The 17,202-nt window shown below is 40.2% G+C and overlaps 1 protein-coding gene across 1 annotated transcript; it reads right to left on the reverse strand.

Moving 5' to 3' along the window:
* Positions 1-2,609: 2,609 nt before the first annotated feature.
* On the reverse strand, positions 2,610-11,775 carry LOC311140582 (NLR family CARD domain-containing protein 3-like). Its single transcript, XM_084175702.1, has 7 exons — positions 11,449-11,775; positions 9,293-11,028; positions 8,771-8,919; positions 6,498-6,671; positions 4,877-5,050; positions 3,933-3,979; positions 2,610-3,323 (listed from the first exon to the last, which is right to left on the reverse strand). Exons 1-7 carry the CDS (start codon positions 11,726-11,728, stop codon positions 2,797-2,799), a joined length of 3,087 nt encoding a protein of 1,028 aa, XP_084031828.1. The 5' UTR covers positions 11,729-11,775; the 3' UTR covers positions 2,610-2,796.
* Between the last annotated feature and the right edge of the window lie 5,427 nt (positions 11,776-17,202).

Raw genomic sequence — 17,202 nt, forward strand, 5'->3', positions numbered from 1 at the left:
GTACAGGCTTCTTTTCACTCTGTCAATTAGGCTAGTGTTGTGGAGTAACTACAATGTTGTTGATCCATCCTCAGTTTTCTCTTATCACAGCCATTCATCTCTAACTGTTTTAAAGTCACCATTGGCCTCATGGTGAAATCCCTGAGCGGTTTCCTTCCTCACCGGCAACTGAGTTAAGAAGGACGCCTGTATCTTTGTAGTGACACACCATCCAAAGTGTAATTAATAACTTCACCACGCTCAAAGAAATATTCAGTGTTAGCTTTTTATTTTATTTTTACCCATCTACTAATAGGTGCCCTTCTTTGCGAGGCATTGGAAAACCTCCCTGGTCTTTGTGGTTGAATTTGTGTTTGAAATTCACTGCTCGACTGAGGGACCTTACAGATCATTTTATATGTGGTATACAGAGATGAGGTTGTCATTCAGAAATCCTGTTAAACACTATTATTGCACACAGGTGAGTCCATGGAACTTATTATGTGTCTTGTTAAGCACATTTTTACTCCTGAAATTATTTAGGCTTGCCATAACAAAGGGGTTGAATACTTGTTGACTCAAGACATTTCAGCTTTTCATTTTTAATTAATTTCTAAAAACATTATTCCACTTTGACATTATGGAGTATTGTGTGTAGGCCAGTGACACAAAATCTCAATTTCATCAATTTTTAATTCAGGCTGTGTAACAACAAAATGTGGAAAAATTCAAGGGGTGTGACTTTCTGAAGGCACTGCATTATAGACCGTTCAGACTTCAGTAGGGGACGTTGTTGGGCCTCTCCTTTAGCATACGCATCAGATTCATCTACTGGGTTGGTATCAATCTAAATAAATACCATCTAAAATAAAATATATTGCTTGATTGAATGCAGTCATGTCTTAAGAATATTTTGTTTCTTATTTTGAATATTTGTATATTTAGAAGTACATAAAATGCATGTAAGGATATGTTTTATATTATAACGAATCAGCATTCAGGATTAGACGTTGTATTATATTCTACAAAGGCCTACTGAAACATGTAGCATATTTTCGTTTCCCTTACAATAAAATCATGACAATGTAATACATTTGATAAATAGTATTTATAGATTTGATTAGTAATAGAGTTATAGTAATTAATACTGTCCAGTAACAGCTTCTTTTGACAAAGTAAAACGTAAAAGAGAATTATATCAACCTGCAAGGCTCACGGTCATGTTATTTGCTGTAAACATGAGTGCCAAAGCTTGATAAATAGTGCATAAACAATTGGAAAGGATGAATTACATAAATAAATATCGGTGAAAAGATATCCATGAAAAGATATGAAAACAATAGTCATTTATTGATTGTATGGGACCCTATATTGTGGCCTTACCTGTGTTTTAGCTCATTAATCTGTCACGCCCTGACCTGGAGAGACTGTTATTCTCGAGGTAGTTTGGTCAGGGTGTGAATATCATGTGTGTGTATTTCTATGTGGACATTCTATATTTGTATTTCTAGGTTTGGCCGGGTGTGATTTCCAATTAGAGGCAGCTGTCGCTCGTTGTTTTCCTGCCTGCGTTGTGGGATCTTGTTTGTGTTCCTGTGTTGGGCTTGTATTGTGTTTAGCCTGAGGACTTCACGTTACGTTGTTTTGTTGTTTTTGTATGTTTATTTCAGTTAAATAAACATGTTCGCATACCACGCTGCACCTTGGTCTGACCCGTCTCTCAACGTCCGTGACAGAATCAATCTCATGAATAATGCTTTAGTTCGGCTGGCGCTGAACTCGGCTAGCCAAACCCAACGAGTGTTCTTGCATACTCCCTTAAAAATACCTTAAAAGACCTTCGCTTAAAAAACGTGAAAAAAAAGCTATAGGACTGTTTGTCCATTATAAGACGCAGTAGCCAGTACACACTTCCTCAAAATAGTCTGAATTAATCAAGATAACTCAAGAAATCTTGGCAAAATGGGTCAAATTGCAGGAAATTTGCTTTAAAACTCCAAAAATGTATCTCTGCCCCACTTCAAAATGAGTAGGATTGCATGAAATTGGTTATAAAATTGTTACATTTTCTCTCCACCCCAATGCAAAATGTGTATAACTGTCACGGATTCTGCCGAGGCTGCTCCTCCTCCTTGCTCGGGCAGGCTTCGGCGTTCGCCGTCCCCGGAGTACTAGCTACCACCGTTAGATGTTTCGATGTTTGATTGGTTTTGTCTGTCTATTGCACCTGTGTCCATTTGTGTCTGATTATGTGTCCTATAAGTTGCCTGCTTTGTGATGGTTAGTTTGTGTGTTATTGTTCGCCTGTCCGTTAGTGCTGCATGTTTTCTCTGTTTGTTGTTTTTGTAGTTTACGCACAGTTTGCGTAATCGCTCGCCTCTGTTTTTCTTGAGGCCGTTTATTGTACTTTACCTAGTGTTTTACTAGCAAAATATCTGTTGGACCTAGCTTCGGTGTCCTGCGCCTGACTCCCACACCACATTTACATCAGCCCCTTGACAATAACTGCAGAATACTTGCTTTAAAGTGGCAATATTTTCTCTACGCCACATGGCAAAATGTGTAGAATTGCAGGAAATTAACTTGAAAACATTTTTTTGAAAACAGTGTGTGTTTGTGTGTGTGTTTGTTTGTGTCCAGTGTGTTTGTGTGTGTGTTTGTGTGTGTCCAGTGTGTGTGTTCAGTGTGTGTGTGTGTGTGTACAGTGTGTGTGTGTGTGTGTGTGTGTGTGTGTGTGTTCAGTGTGTGTGTGTGTGTGTGTGTGTGTGTGTGTGTGTGTGTGTGTGTGTGTGTGTTTAATGTGTTTGACGTTATTATTTACAGGGACACTGAGGCGCCATCATACCAAACCCAAAACCCTGGATAGAGGGACTCAGTGAATGTGGAGTGGAATGTGTTCAGGTGGGTCAGTATGTCAGAGGAGACTCTGTAGAAGGACAGAGTGCCGGCTGGCCAGTCCAGATACACTCCTACTCTGTGGGAGCTGGAGGAGGGGACGTCTATGGGAGTGGGGTTACTATTGTGCCTAGCAAAGTATCTGTTGTCAGAGCAGAACAGACTCCAGGACTTGTCATTCCATCCAAGCCAACAGTCACTACCCCCTCCTCTCCTGCTGATTCCTTTATATGCCACTCCTATAACAGCCCCTCCTCCACTCCACTCTACCTCCCAGTAACAGCGCCCAGTCAGACCCTCTCTACACAGCACCTGTTCCCTGTTCTCAAATCGCTCTGGGTGATCAGGATACGGCTGCTCCTCTCTCCTACATGTCACCTTTCTGTTCTCCTCAGACAGAGAGAGGAATCTGTTTACTGTGTTTAGGTCCAGTGTGAGATCACAGACATCTGATGGATGAAACCAGACACAATATTAGAAATCATCATCATTCACATTAGAATGTTAACTCACTTTTCACTAATTCATTTAATGTAGATGTTTCTAGGTATCAAAAGGAGAAGTTAAGGTAACTTGAGATTTGTTCAATGATCATATGTTATACTGTATGGTAATATAAAACACACGTATTCCCATTAATTACACACACACACACACACACACACACACACACACACACACACACACACACACACACACACACACACACACACACACACACACACACACACACACTGAACACACATACACCCTGAACACACACACACACCTTCATGCATGCATGCATGAACACACACACACATTTCTAAAGTAACACAAACATGCCACACACACACACACACATTTCTAAAGTAACACAAACATGCCAAACACACACACAGACACACACATTGTCAAAGCAACTCTTTGTAAACGTTGGTGTCCCTGATTTGTGCTTCTGTAGAACTACAGCTGATATTTAATATGACCAAGTAAGTAATGATGGTGGTCTTTGACTTTGACTTCACTTGATTTAAGACTTATTCTTAGTCATATTCTTCACAGCAGTCAACACTCACATTTTCTTAGTCCAGGTTTCATTGTGTTCTCTCCACCATGTTCCACACTGTCGCGGTAAGCAGAAGAACAGACAGTCATTGAGGGATACACCTGAACTCTCACACACACACACACACACACACACACACACACACACACACACACACACACACACACACACACACACACACACACACACACACACACACACACACACACATTCAGCATATAACTTTGTACAAGCGGTTGTAAGAATGTTTGTCTGTGTGTGTGTCCAATGTGTGTGTGTGTCTGTGTGTGTGTTTGTGTGTGTCCAGTGTGCGTGTGTGTGTGTGTCCAGTTGCGTGTGTCCAGTGTGTGTGTGTGTCCAGTGTGTGTGTGTGTGTGTGTGTCTTTGTCCAGTGTGTGTCCAGTGTGAGTGTGTGTGTGTTTGTCCAGTGTTTGTGTGTGTGTGTGTGTCCAGTGTGTGTACTGATACACGTGCACACACACACACACACACACACACACACACATACACACACACACACTGGACACACACACACACGCACACACACTCACACACACACAGGACAAGCGTTGGTAAGAATAATTGTCTGTGTGTGTGTCCAGTGTGTGTGTGTCCAGCGTGTGTGTGCGCACACACACTCACACACACACATACACACACACTGGACACGCACTCACACACACATTGGACACACACACACACACACACACACACACACTGGACACACACACACACACAATGGACACACACACACTGGACACACACACTGGATACACAAACACACCACACACAAACACACACACAGGACACACACTGGACACACACACACACACACACATACACACACACATTCTTTATATAACTTAGTCCAAGTGGTGGTCAGAATGTTTGTCTTAACTAGCCTGATAACTCCAACATGTCTGATATGAACATTGACATAAACCCTCTACATACTTGAGTTTCTCCAGTCTGCAGTGTGGATCCTCCAGTCCAGCAGAGAGCAGTCTGACTCCTGAGTCTCCTGGGTGATTGTAGCTCAGGTCCAGCTCTCTCAGGTGTGAGGGGTTTGACTTCAGAGCTGAGACCAGAGAAGCACAGCCTTCCTCTGTTACTAGACAGCCTGACAGCCTGCAAAGAGTCAAATCATATTAAAACCACACTGCTATTCTTTTGTGGTGAAAATAGTGGCAGTATATATTGTTCAACATATTCAGATATATCAGTGTCCTGAAACCTGACATATCTATTCATAAATTAATGTATCATTATTAGAAATGACAAATTATCAAAGTATTGCTTGTAGAGAAAAAAATGTATATTACAAATATTTGAGTAGACTGACCAGAGCAGTTTAAAAAGCAGTATCAGTCAAAAGACAGACAGTGAGGTATCAGATTTAGATTGTATTGAGTATACAGTCCACACCAAATCTATTTTGACAGTGAAGCTAACATTTTAAATGTGGCTCTATACTCCAACATTTTGGATTTCAGATCAAATGTTTCATATGAGGTGACAGTATATAATGTCACCTTTTATTTGAGGATATTTTCATACATATCTGTTTCAACATTTAGTAATGAAAGCACTTGATGTATATAGTCCCACCATTTGAAGAAGTCATACGTATTCTAACTAATTCACTTATAGTGTATTAAAGTAGTCAAAAGTTTAGTTTTTGGTTGTAAACTCATTGGTTGCATTTGCAGTTTGTTTTGGTTGTGTTTTGGGTTATGTTTTGCCAGATAGTAACTGAATGGTGGATGATGACTGGAGTAATTTTCTGTCTAAGTGAGTAGATAACATGTTTCTAAACACTACTAAATTAATCCTGATGATGCCATGATGAAGAAAAATCATGAATGAATCATGAATAATAATGAGTGAGAAAGTTACAGAGGCTACAACAAAACATGCTAACCTCTCACCATTACCAATAACAGAGGGGGTATGATCCTTGTTCCTCTGTAACTTTCTCATTCACCATCATTCACGATTCATTAACGATTATTCATAATCATGGTAGCATCCACATGAATGTAGAAGTGTTCAGAAACATATTCTATTCTTACTGACAATACAAGTGAAGTGATTCCAAAATGACAGGACATTATTCACCATTCAGTTTCTATTGGGAAAAACATCATCCAAAACACAACCAAGACAAACTGCAAATGTATTCAACACGTTTGTAGAATCACAAGCTTGATGTAATCACTGCAGGTAAGGAATATGGGACCAAATACTAAACTTATGAATACTTTAATATAATATAAGTGAATATGTCCAAATTATTACAACTTTTTCAAATGGGAGAACTAGATACATTAAGTGCTTTCATTTCTAAACAGTAACACAGATATGTATGAATACCCTCAAATAAAAGGTGACATTCTGTACTGTTGCCTAATATGAAACATTCTACCTCAAATCCAAAATGATGGAGCATAGCACCAAATGTAAAACTGTAAGCTTCACTGTCCAAACACATATGGTGTGGACTATGTGTGCCTGGTAAACACATGTGGATCTGGTGAACAGTTATCACTTGTTGACCAACTACAGGAATACAGACCTCAGAGTCTCCAGTTTACAGTGGGGATTCCCCAGTCCAGCAGAGAGCAGCTTCACTCCTGAATCCTTTAGGTCATTGTTACTCAGGTCCAGCTCTCTCAGGTGTGAGGGGTTTGACTTCAGAGCTGAGACCAGAGAAGCACATCCTTCCTCTGTGACTAGACAGCGTGACAGCCTGCAAAGAGTCAAATCATATTAAAATCACACTGCTATTCTTTGGTGTGAAAATATATTCTTTCAACAATTTCAGATACATCAGTGTCCTGAAACCTGCCATATCTATTCATATATACATATGTATATATACAGTACCAGTCAAAAGTTTGGACACACCTACACATTCAAGAGTTTTTCTATATTTCTACTATTTTCTACAGTGTATAATAATAGTGAAGACATCAAAACTATGAAATAACACATATGGAATCATGTAGTAACCAAAAAAGTTTTAAATTAATCAAAATATATTTTATATTTGAGATTCTTCAAATAGCCACCCTTTGCCTTGATGACAGCTTTGCACACTCTTGGCATTCTCTCAACCTGCTTCATGAGGTAGTCACCTGGAATGCATTTCAATTAACAGGTGTGCCTTCTTTAAAGTTAATTTGTGGAATTTCTTTCCTTCTTAATGTGTTTGAGCCAATCAGTTGTGTTGTGACAAGATAGGGGGGTATACAGAAGATAGCCCTATTTGGTAAAAGACCAAGTCAATATTATGGCAAGAACAGCTCAAATAAGCAAAGAGAAATGACAGTCCATCATTACTTTAAGACATGACGGCCTGTCAATACGGAACATTTCAACAACTTTGAAAGATTCTTCAAGTGCAGTCGTAAAAAACATCAAGCGCTATGATGAAACTGGCTCTCATGAGGACCGCCACAGGAATGGAAGACCCAGAGTTACCTCTGCTGCAGAGGATAAGTTCATTAGAGTTAACAGCCTCAGAAATTGCAGCCCAAATAAATGCATCACAGAGTTCAAGTCACAGACACATCTCAACATCAACTGTTCGGAGGAGACTGTGTGAATCAGGCCTTCATGGTCGAATTGCCTCAAATAAATCACTACTAAAGGACACCAATAAGAAGAAGAGACTTGCTTGGGCCAACAAACACAGGCAATGGACATTAGACCTGTGGACATTTGTCCTTTGGTCTGGAGTCCAAATTGGAGATTTGTGGTTCCAACTGATGTGTCTTTGTGAGACGCGGTGTGGGTGAACGGATGATCTCTGCAAGTGTATTTCCCACCGTAAAGCATGGAGGAGGAGGTGTTATGGTGTGGGGGTGCTTTGCTGGTGACACTGTCTGTGATTTATTTAGAATTTAACCACACTTAACCAGCATGGCTACCACAGCATTCTGCAGCGATACGCCATCCCATCTGGTTTGCGCTTAGTGGGACTATCATTTGTTTTTCAACAGGACAATGACCCAACACACCTCCAGGCTGTGTAAGGGCTATTTGACCAAGAAGGAGAGTGATGGAGTGCTGCGTCAGATGACCTGGCCTCCACAATCACCCAACCTCAACCCAATTGAGATGGTTTGGGATGAGTCGGACCGCAGAGTGAAGGAAAAGCAGCCAACAAGTTCTCAGCATATGTGGGAACTCCTTCAAGACTGTTGGAAAAGCATTCCAGGTGAAGCTGGTTGAGAGCATGCCAAGAGTGGGCAAAGCTGTCATCAAGGCAAAGGGTGGCTATTTGAAAAATGTCAAATATAAAATATATTTTCATTTGTTTAACACTTTGTTGGTTACTACATGATTTCATATGTGTTATTTCATAGTTTTAATGTCTTTACTATTATTTTACAATGTAAAAATTGTAAAAATAAAGAAAAACCCTTGAATGAGTAGGTGTGTCCAACTTTTGACTGGTACTGTCTATAAATTAATTAATGTATCATTATTAACAGTAGATAACATGTTTCTAAACACTACTAAATTAATATGTGTGTGTGTGTGTCCAGTGTGTGTGTGTTCAGTGTGTGTGTGTCTGTCCAGAGTGTGTGTGTATGTGTGTGTGTGTCCAGTGTGTGTGTGTGTGTGTGTCCAGTGTGTGTGTGTGTGTCCAGTGTGTGTGTGTTCAGTGTGTGTGTGTCTGTCCAGAGTGTGTGTGTATGTGTGTGTGTGTCCAGTGTGTGTGTGTGTGTGTCCAGTGTGTGTGTGTGTGTCCAGTGTGTGTGTGTCCAGTGTGTGTGTGTGTGTGTGTGTGTGTGTCAAGTGTGTGTGTGTGTGTTCATTGAGTGATACAGGAATACTGACCTCAGAGTCTCCAGTTTACAGTGGGGATTCCCCAGTCCAGCAGAGAGCAGCTTCACTCCTGAATCCGTCAGGTCATTGTTACTCAGATCCAGCTCTCTCAGGTGTGAGGGGTTTGACCTCAGAGCTGAGACCAGAGAATCACAGCCTTTCTTTGTGAGTCCACAGCCTGACAGCCTGACAGAGAGATCATCATGATTTCACAAACACACTGTTAATTTAACACCAGTAGTGTAGAAGGACAATGGCAGATGCATTTGGTTTATTCTCTTAAACAACATTTGATTCATCTTCCGTCTCCTAGAATTGCATGGTCATATTGTTATACTAATGTCAACACCAATGCACTGATTCAGTACGTTTTTCAATTTAATATTATACATTATATACATATTATAATACGTATATTTCTCTAAACTGAATATTTCTTCCTGATGATTAGTACATAAATGTCATTTTATATACTCACAGAGCAGCTCTGGAGGCTTTGACCACTGGCAGCAGCCTCAGAAGACCCTCCTCTGATCTGGAGTATTTCTTCAGGTCAAACACATCCAGCTCCTTTTCTGAAGTCAGCAACACAAAGACCAGAGCTGACCACTGTGCAGGTGACAGTTCTTTTGCTGAGAGACTTCCTGATCTCATGTATCTTTGGATCTCCTCCACTAGAGAATGGTCATTCAGTTCATTCAGACAGTGGAACAGATTGATGCACCTCTCTGGAGAGGGATTCTCCCTGATCTTCTCCTTGATGTACTTGACTGTTTCTTCATGGCTCTGTGAGCTGCTTCTTGTCTTTGTCAGTAGACCTCGTAAGTACTTCTGATTGGACTCCAGTGAGAGGCCCAGAAGGAAGCGGAGGAACAGGTCCAGGTTTCCTGTCTCACTTTGTAAGGCTTTCTCCACAGCACTCTTGTAGACGGTAACTTTATGCTTCTGTCTGATCCTCACAGAAAAGTTGCTGGATGTTGATTGAGGTTCGGCCATTAGATTCTCATTGTTGTTGAAGAATGAGAGGAACACATATACAGCAGCCAGAAACTCCTGAATGCTCAGATGCACGAAGCAGTACACCTTGTCCTGGTACAGCACACATTCCTCTTTAAAGATCTGTGTGCACAATCCTGAGTACACTGAGGCTTCATTGACATCAATGCCAGCCTCTTTCAGGTCTTCTTCATAGAAAATCAGATTGCCATTCACAAGCTGTTGAAAAGCCAGTTTTCCCAGTGACAGAATGCTCTCTTTATTCCAGTGTGGACCTGTCTCTTCTTTCCCAAGATATTTTTCATTCTTCTGTTCGGTATGAAACTCCACAAGGTGTGTGTACATCTCAGTCAGAGTCTTTGGCATCTCTTCTCTCTTATGTTTCAGCATGTGTTCAAGGACTATTGCAGAAATCCAACAGAAGATTGGAATGTGGCACATGATGTGGAGGCTCCTTGATGTCTTTATGTGTGAGATGATTCTGCTGGCCAGGTCCTCATCACTGAATCTCTTCCTGAAGTACTCCTCCTTCTGTGGGTCATTGAACCCTCGTACCTCTGTCACCTGGTGAACACACCCTGAAGGGATTTTATTGGCTGCTGCAGGTCGTGTAGTTATCCAGAGGAGAGCAGAGGGAAGCAGATTTCCCTTGATGAGATTTGTCAGCAGAACATCCACTGAGGTTGACTCTGTGACGTCACAGCAGATCTTGTTCTTCTGGAAGTCTAGGGGCAGTCGGCACTCATCCAGACCATCAAAGATGAACAGAACTTTGTACTTGTCGTAGTTGGAGATTCTTGATTCTTTGGTTTCGATTGAGAAGTGATTGAGAAGTTCAATGAAAGTCTGTTTTTCCTTTTTCATCAAATTCAGCTCCCGAAAAGGGAATGAAAATATAAATTGGACATCCTGATTTGCTTTTCCTTCAGCCCAGTCCAGAATGAACTTCTGCACAGAGACTGTTTTTCCAATGCCAGCGACTCCCTTTGTCAGCACAGTTCTGATAAGTTTGTCTTGTCCAGTTAAGGGTTTGAAGATGTCGTTACATTTGACTGCAGTCTCTGGTCTTGCTTGTTTCCTGGTTGTTGTCTCAATCTGTCTCAGCTCATGTTCATTATTGACCTCTCCTGTTCCACCCTCTGTGATGTAGATCTCTGTGTAGATCTTATTGAGAAGTGTTGGGTTTCCTTGTTTAGCGATCCCCTCAAATACACATTGAAACTTCTTCTTTAGATTAGATTTGAGTTCACGTTGGCAAATCACAGCAAGCTCATCTGAATGAAGAAATAACACAGAGGATATTAATATTACGTCTGTTTTAATGCCTACAGTTTTGTAAAACTGTGTTATAAAGTTTAAAATATAATAATTTATTCTCTTAACTGTCTGTATAAATCTGTAAATATTTTCATAATGCATTACACACTGGTGTGACTGATTATATAATTATTGGTATTCTCTCTCTCTCTCTCTCTCTCTCATTGATGGTATTATTATTGTTGTCTCTCCTCTGTCTCTCCTCTTCTCTGTCTAAATTAATTCAACTCACCCATCACAGCTATTTGATGAGGTCACTAAGTGTTGTCTTAAGGCTGCTACAATATCACTGAGTTACACAGCTACTTTAGCTGTACTTTAGCTACAGCTTTTAAATGTTCTAAAACAGCATTCAACATGAGGCAGACAGCTCTTACTTTTCTCCAGTGTGTCAGCAAGCTCCTTCTGGTTCATTTTCCTCAGGACGTGCAGTGTGATCTTCAGAGCCCCCTCTCTGGCACTGCTCTCCTGCTTCTCATCTTCAGCATCCACCACTTCCTTATCCTGCTTCTGACTCTCAAAGCCTTCTGGGAGTTCTGGACTAAGAATCCTCTTGAACATCTTCAGCTCGTTCTTCACAAATGTCATAATATTCTCTTCAAGCAACTGAAATAAATCAAGTAAATAAGTTAAGCAAGAGACTAAATGCTTTCTCATTAACACATTAATGAATGATTGACAGATCAACTTTACTTGAGGTAAACAAAAACAAATGTACATAACAGGACCACATACACTGAATATGGAGGCCAGGTCTGTTTGATGACTCTGGGATAACTGACCACTGAGAATCTCTGACTCTGATCTCTCCTGTTGGTTTCTGTGGACAAAACATCAGATTACATCTCCTCATCCAGGGAGTACACACACACACACACACACACACACACACACACACACACACACACACACACACAAACACACACAAACACACACAGAGAGGCAATGTAGTGTTGGTTTGACATTGTTTCAGGACTATGAAAATGGAAAAAAGGATTAGCCTATGGATTATGAAAACAACAAAAATGGGAGAGGAGAAATGACTAGAGACAGTGTTGTTTAACTCACTGACAATGACCCATGAGTTATTCTTACCTTTGTTCAGTAGAAAAGTCTCCCTCTCTAAACATTATAGGATGACCCATAGACTTGTCACTCTTCATGGACACACAGCTGGGTACAGGGGAGGCTGGTCTCTCCTGCTTGATTGGGCTTCAACACAACAGAGACAAACATTACATCTCTCATCTACTCTGAGCTCAGATGAGGAAACATAAGAAGAGTTTCATTCCAAAACGCTATATATCCATTTTCAGAAATGTTGGTAAATTAGCTTTTATTGTTTGAATAAATTATGAAAGAGATTGGTGTGTTTCTTCACTATCTAATCATGGTATGCGATTGTTCAATGACAGACATGTATTTATATAAAATCTATCACTTGATGGTTTCATTTCAGAGAGACAAATAATCATGTTTTTTTGCAAAATGCTATATATCTGCCTCACTCTCAAAGAAATAAGTAGTACTGCTAGGTTTTACACTGTCAAATGTGGCCGACCGGCTCAAACTTATGTAGCAAAATTTGAAATTGTGTTTTTTACATTGGACAAAAGTAGAGACTCAGCTAGAAAAAGGTATATCATACACTATAGATGAGGAACAATGGCAAAGTAATTCTGCTTTGAAAGATGATAAACTTGTAATGCTATAAATGGTTATGTTATGGTTGGAAGTAGTAGAATGAACTAGAAAATGTCATATTTTGAAATTCTGAGTAATTACTACTTTAGTAAGGATATACTTTATTCGGTACTACTGCAGTTACTAAATAATTCCAATAGATGGCAGCGTAAGACCATGAATGACATTTCAGAAGGTTAGTTTAGTTTTCTCCCTGGATACACCATCACTCCCCCTCACAGGAAAACTCCTGCACACACTTTTTACTGTCCCTTTCCACACTGCTAACGCAAGAGGAACGACTTAAAAAGCATTTAACAGATTACTGTGAAATAATATAATGATGAATCATGTTCATTATTAGCTATTTTTATGCTCTTGTTTTGAAATTATACTTCATTACTATAACAATTATCAATAAGCCTGAACATAAATTGAGTCACCTCTGGTCGAGAAAAATGTATTTTCCTAGTACATTCATTGTCAGATTCATCAACCAGCAGCGAGCACTCTGCCTTCTAGCACAAGCGAGGGGCATGTTGAGGTACATTTGCTACCCGGGATGGTTGCATGATGTAATTTATTGGCGGGCTGGAAGACGCACTCTTGTCTTATCTATTCCGAGGTTATTTACTCCCAATATCAGATATTAAGATCATTTTTTATAATGCATGTATACTAGGGTTGAGGTTAGTGCATCTGACTAGTGATTATTTACCAGGGGTTCAACACCTGCTATAGTCACTATTTAATTGCTCTTCCAAAAGCAACACGGGTCTAATACGAGATATATAGCTAACTAAAGTAATGAGTGACCATTTTAGATAATCATGGGACATATAGTCTTTGGTTGCATCCTATTTTATGTCAATCAATATTGCTGCTTGTAGCATATAACTGATGCTTCGTGGTCTTATGCTGCCATCTATTGGAAATATTTAGCAATTCAAAGTAATTAATTCATGTACAGACATTGGTGAGGCAGCTGAGAATTAAGTGTATTTTTCTTGTTAATTCCTTAGATCAGTCTCAAACCTGCCCCACCTATCCCACGCCAATTGCTGCTTTCACATAGAGGTGACTAGGTCACCCAGTTCAAACCACATTTGAAAAATGAAACTAATGTGGCTTATTTATCAAGCGTTCTGCCTTGCAATAACACATATCATAAAATAACTAATAACAACGAAAAAACAGCAAAACGCTTGACAGGTGTTGATTAACAAAATAATCAAAATGTTATTTAGTACTATAATTCTATTTACTAAGATAATATTATTACTAAAATAGTTTCTAAAAGTGTTCTAGGCTACCCTAACCTTGAATTAGGGTTATGGTTAAGGCTAAAATAGGTTAAACATATGGTTAGAGTTTCTGTATAGCACTTTGTGATATCTGCTGATGTAAAAAGGGCTTTATAAATACATTTCATTGATTGTTAGGTTTAGGGTTTATATGGCAAAAAACAGTATTGTTTATAGCTCTCTTGCTCCTCCCTGTGGCCTTCTGAGGGTACTACATACCTCATCATGACACCTGCTAGGCTCATAATCTGAGGTAGCAACTGCATCCGATCTACAAATCAATGAGCTAGACCACCCGATTAGACAACAATCACCCCATTATAACCATTTGGTTTGCAACTCAGTGAACCTGCGCAGCATTCGCTCAATTTGATGCCTACAAACAAAGATGTCGATGCATATCAAATTACCCAGCAGCCATATAGAAACAACAAGTCGTCGAAAAAATGGTTATTTCTTAATTAGAAAATGAGTTCTGGATGTTTAAATCGGCCACATCTTGGAAAAGAGGACAGGGACATGCGTTTTGTTTAGATTGTACACTTTTTTCTTAAAAAAATATGGTTAACCATGATCAGAAAATGTTTAATGTTTAATGGCTATCCGCCAGCCATTGCCGGGATTACGGTTCACCACAACGTGTAATCAAGTGAACAGTGAGTGCGCTCACAAAGTAGCTATAACCTTGTTAATAATCAGTTACCAGAGGTAAACCTACAGGGTTAACGCTCACCATGTAGCCGTAACCTTGTTAATAATAAGTTACCTGAGGTAAACCTACAGGGTTAATGCTCACCAAGTAGCCGTAACCTTGTTAATAATAAGTTACCTGAGGTAAACCTACAGGGTTAACGCTCACCAAGTAGCCATAACCTTGGTAATAATAAGTTACCTGAGGTAAACCTACAGGGATAACGCTCACCAAGTAGCCGTAACCTTGTTAATAATAAGTTACCTGAGGTAAACCTACAGGGTTAACGCTCACCAAGTAGCCATAACCTTGGTAATAATAAGTTACCTGAAGTAAACCTACAGGGATAATGCTCACCAAGTAGCTGTAACCTTGTTAATAATAAGTTACCTGAGGTAAACCTACAGGGTCAATGCTCACCAAGTAGCTGTAACCTTGGTAATAATAAGTTACCTTAGGTAAACCTACAGGGTTAACGCTCACCAAGTAGCCGTAACCTTGTTAATAATAAGTTACCTGAGGTAAACCTACAGGGTTAACACTCACCAAGTAGCCGTAACCTTGTTAATAATAAATTACCTGAGGCAAACCTACAGGGTTAACGCTGGCAGGTCTCATTGATAACAATAGTGAAGCTGGCATTGTGATGCAGAACAATGGGCTGGGAATAGAACGTTCTGAAGGCGAGTCGGTGTCACGGAGCTCAATAGAACTAATAGGAGCTGGTAGGGTGAAAAATGCCCAAACATAAGGCTTGTTTTTTCGCAATTACTTCATAACCAGGGACAGAAGGTAAAGTTATGAAATTGGGCTCCATGGCGGATGCAATTAACTAGTTTTATCAGAAATAAACGTTGTAAAAAATGTCACGTGGCGCCCCGAAAATAATATTGAAAAGTTCAGTCCTTGGAGAACCGGACAGAGGGAGCGTAGGCCAGCATCCGTGAACGAGAGAGGGAGAAGCCCTCCACGGTATTTAACAGGTGGAAAAAACAACCAGGGAGCTTATTCAGTCCACAAGAAATGCAGGCAGCCGGTGATGATGTAGTGGTAGCTAGGATAACTAGGATGCTGCCTTTAGAGTAGCTAGCTTAGCTAGCTGTACCGACTGGCTTGGCTAACTAGCAGGTCGTTCGTCTGTCCCTCGAGGATGATGACGAATCCGGTGAACCACACAATAAAGAAGAATAGCGAGTGAAAATGATCTGGCTACATTCATACTGTCACTGACCATTACGCAAAAAAGCAAATTAAACGATAAACTTCGGTGTCTCAACACTGTAACGAACTCTGTCGTTATTCCCCAACATCACCTCAGCCCACTCTGCGAGTAACTGGACAATATGCTTGGCGACAAACCGTACGTGGACACGGACAGTTCTGTACGGGGACGCGGACAGTTCCAGAACGCGGACATGAGCAGAGCCACACAATAAACTAAAAGCAGTCTTTAAAGTCGGGTACATATTCTTTTTTTATTATGTCAAACAAACAAAAAAATAGTTTTTTTAAAACAAGATTTTGAGATCTGGGCACGTATCCAAAAAGCATCTCAGAGTAGAAAAATTGGTCCTCTCTCTCCCCAGACAGACTCATTTAATACTGGGTCGTTACAATCTTTTGAGATCTGGGCCCGTATCCAAAAGGCGTCTCAGAGTAGAAAATGTGTCGTATAAGTGCTGAGAATAAAGCCGTTTTTGTCCTACTCTTATGGGTAAAAATTTAAGCTATGCATGAAGCCTCTTTATTCATAAGTGTCCCACCTATTTGGCAGATATTTAGGACACCTCATGAGCTGTACTAACCAGTTAAGAGGTACCAGCAGGTGTCTTGATAATAGAAACATGCAGCGAGTCAATGGTTTCTGTGCAACATGTAGTTGCTTTGGAGCAGTGGTGACCTGTTATTCAGGGCAGAGCCCCACCTGTTTAGCAGATGCTCTTACCCAGAGTGATTTACAGTAAGTGCATTCATCTTAAGATAGCTAGGTGAGACAACCAGATAATACAGTCAAATATACAGGATACGAACATTCCATTTCAGCAAAACAATGGATATATTGCGTTTTGCAATAAAAATAATAATTATTATATACATCTAAAATCTATTAATTAAACATCTGAGAACAGTAATATTGAAGGTACCCATAAGCAACCATTTCTGATTAAAAAACACATGTGAAAGATTTTGGAAATAGCATTTAGGAAATAAACTCTTAATAATTCTTAAACAAAATTGTCATCTCACCTCTTAGCTTTGGTGTCATGTTCCCCAGAGAGACTCATTTTAGAGGCAGGGCCCCCCTCCTCTCTCTCCCCAGAGAGACTCATTTTAGAGGCAGGGGCCCCCTCCTCTCTCTCCCCAGAGAGACTCATTTTAGAGGCATGGACCCCCTCCTCTCTCTCCCCAGAGAGACTCATTTTAGAGGCAGGGCCCCCCTCCTCTCTCTCCCC

This window comes from Coregonus lavaretus (assembly GCF_964263955.1).
Source record: "Coregonus lavaretus genome assembly, chromosome: 2".
Classification (NCBI taxonomy): Eukaryota; Metazoa; Chordata; class Actinopteri; order Salmoniformes; family Salmonidae; genus Coregonus; species Coregonus lavaretus.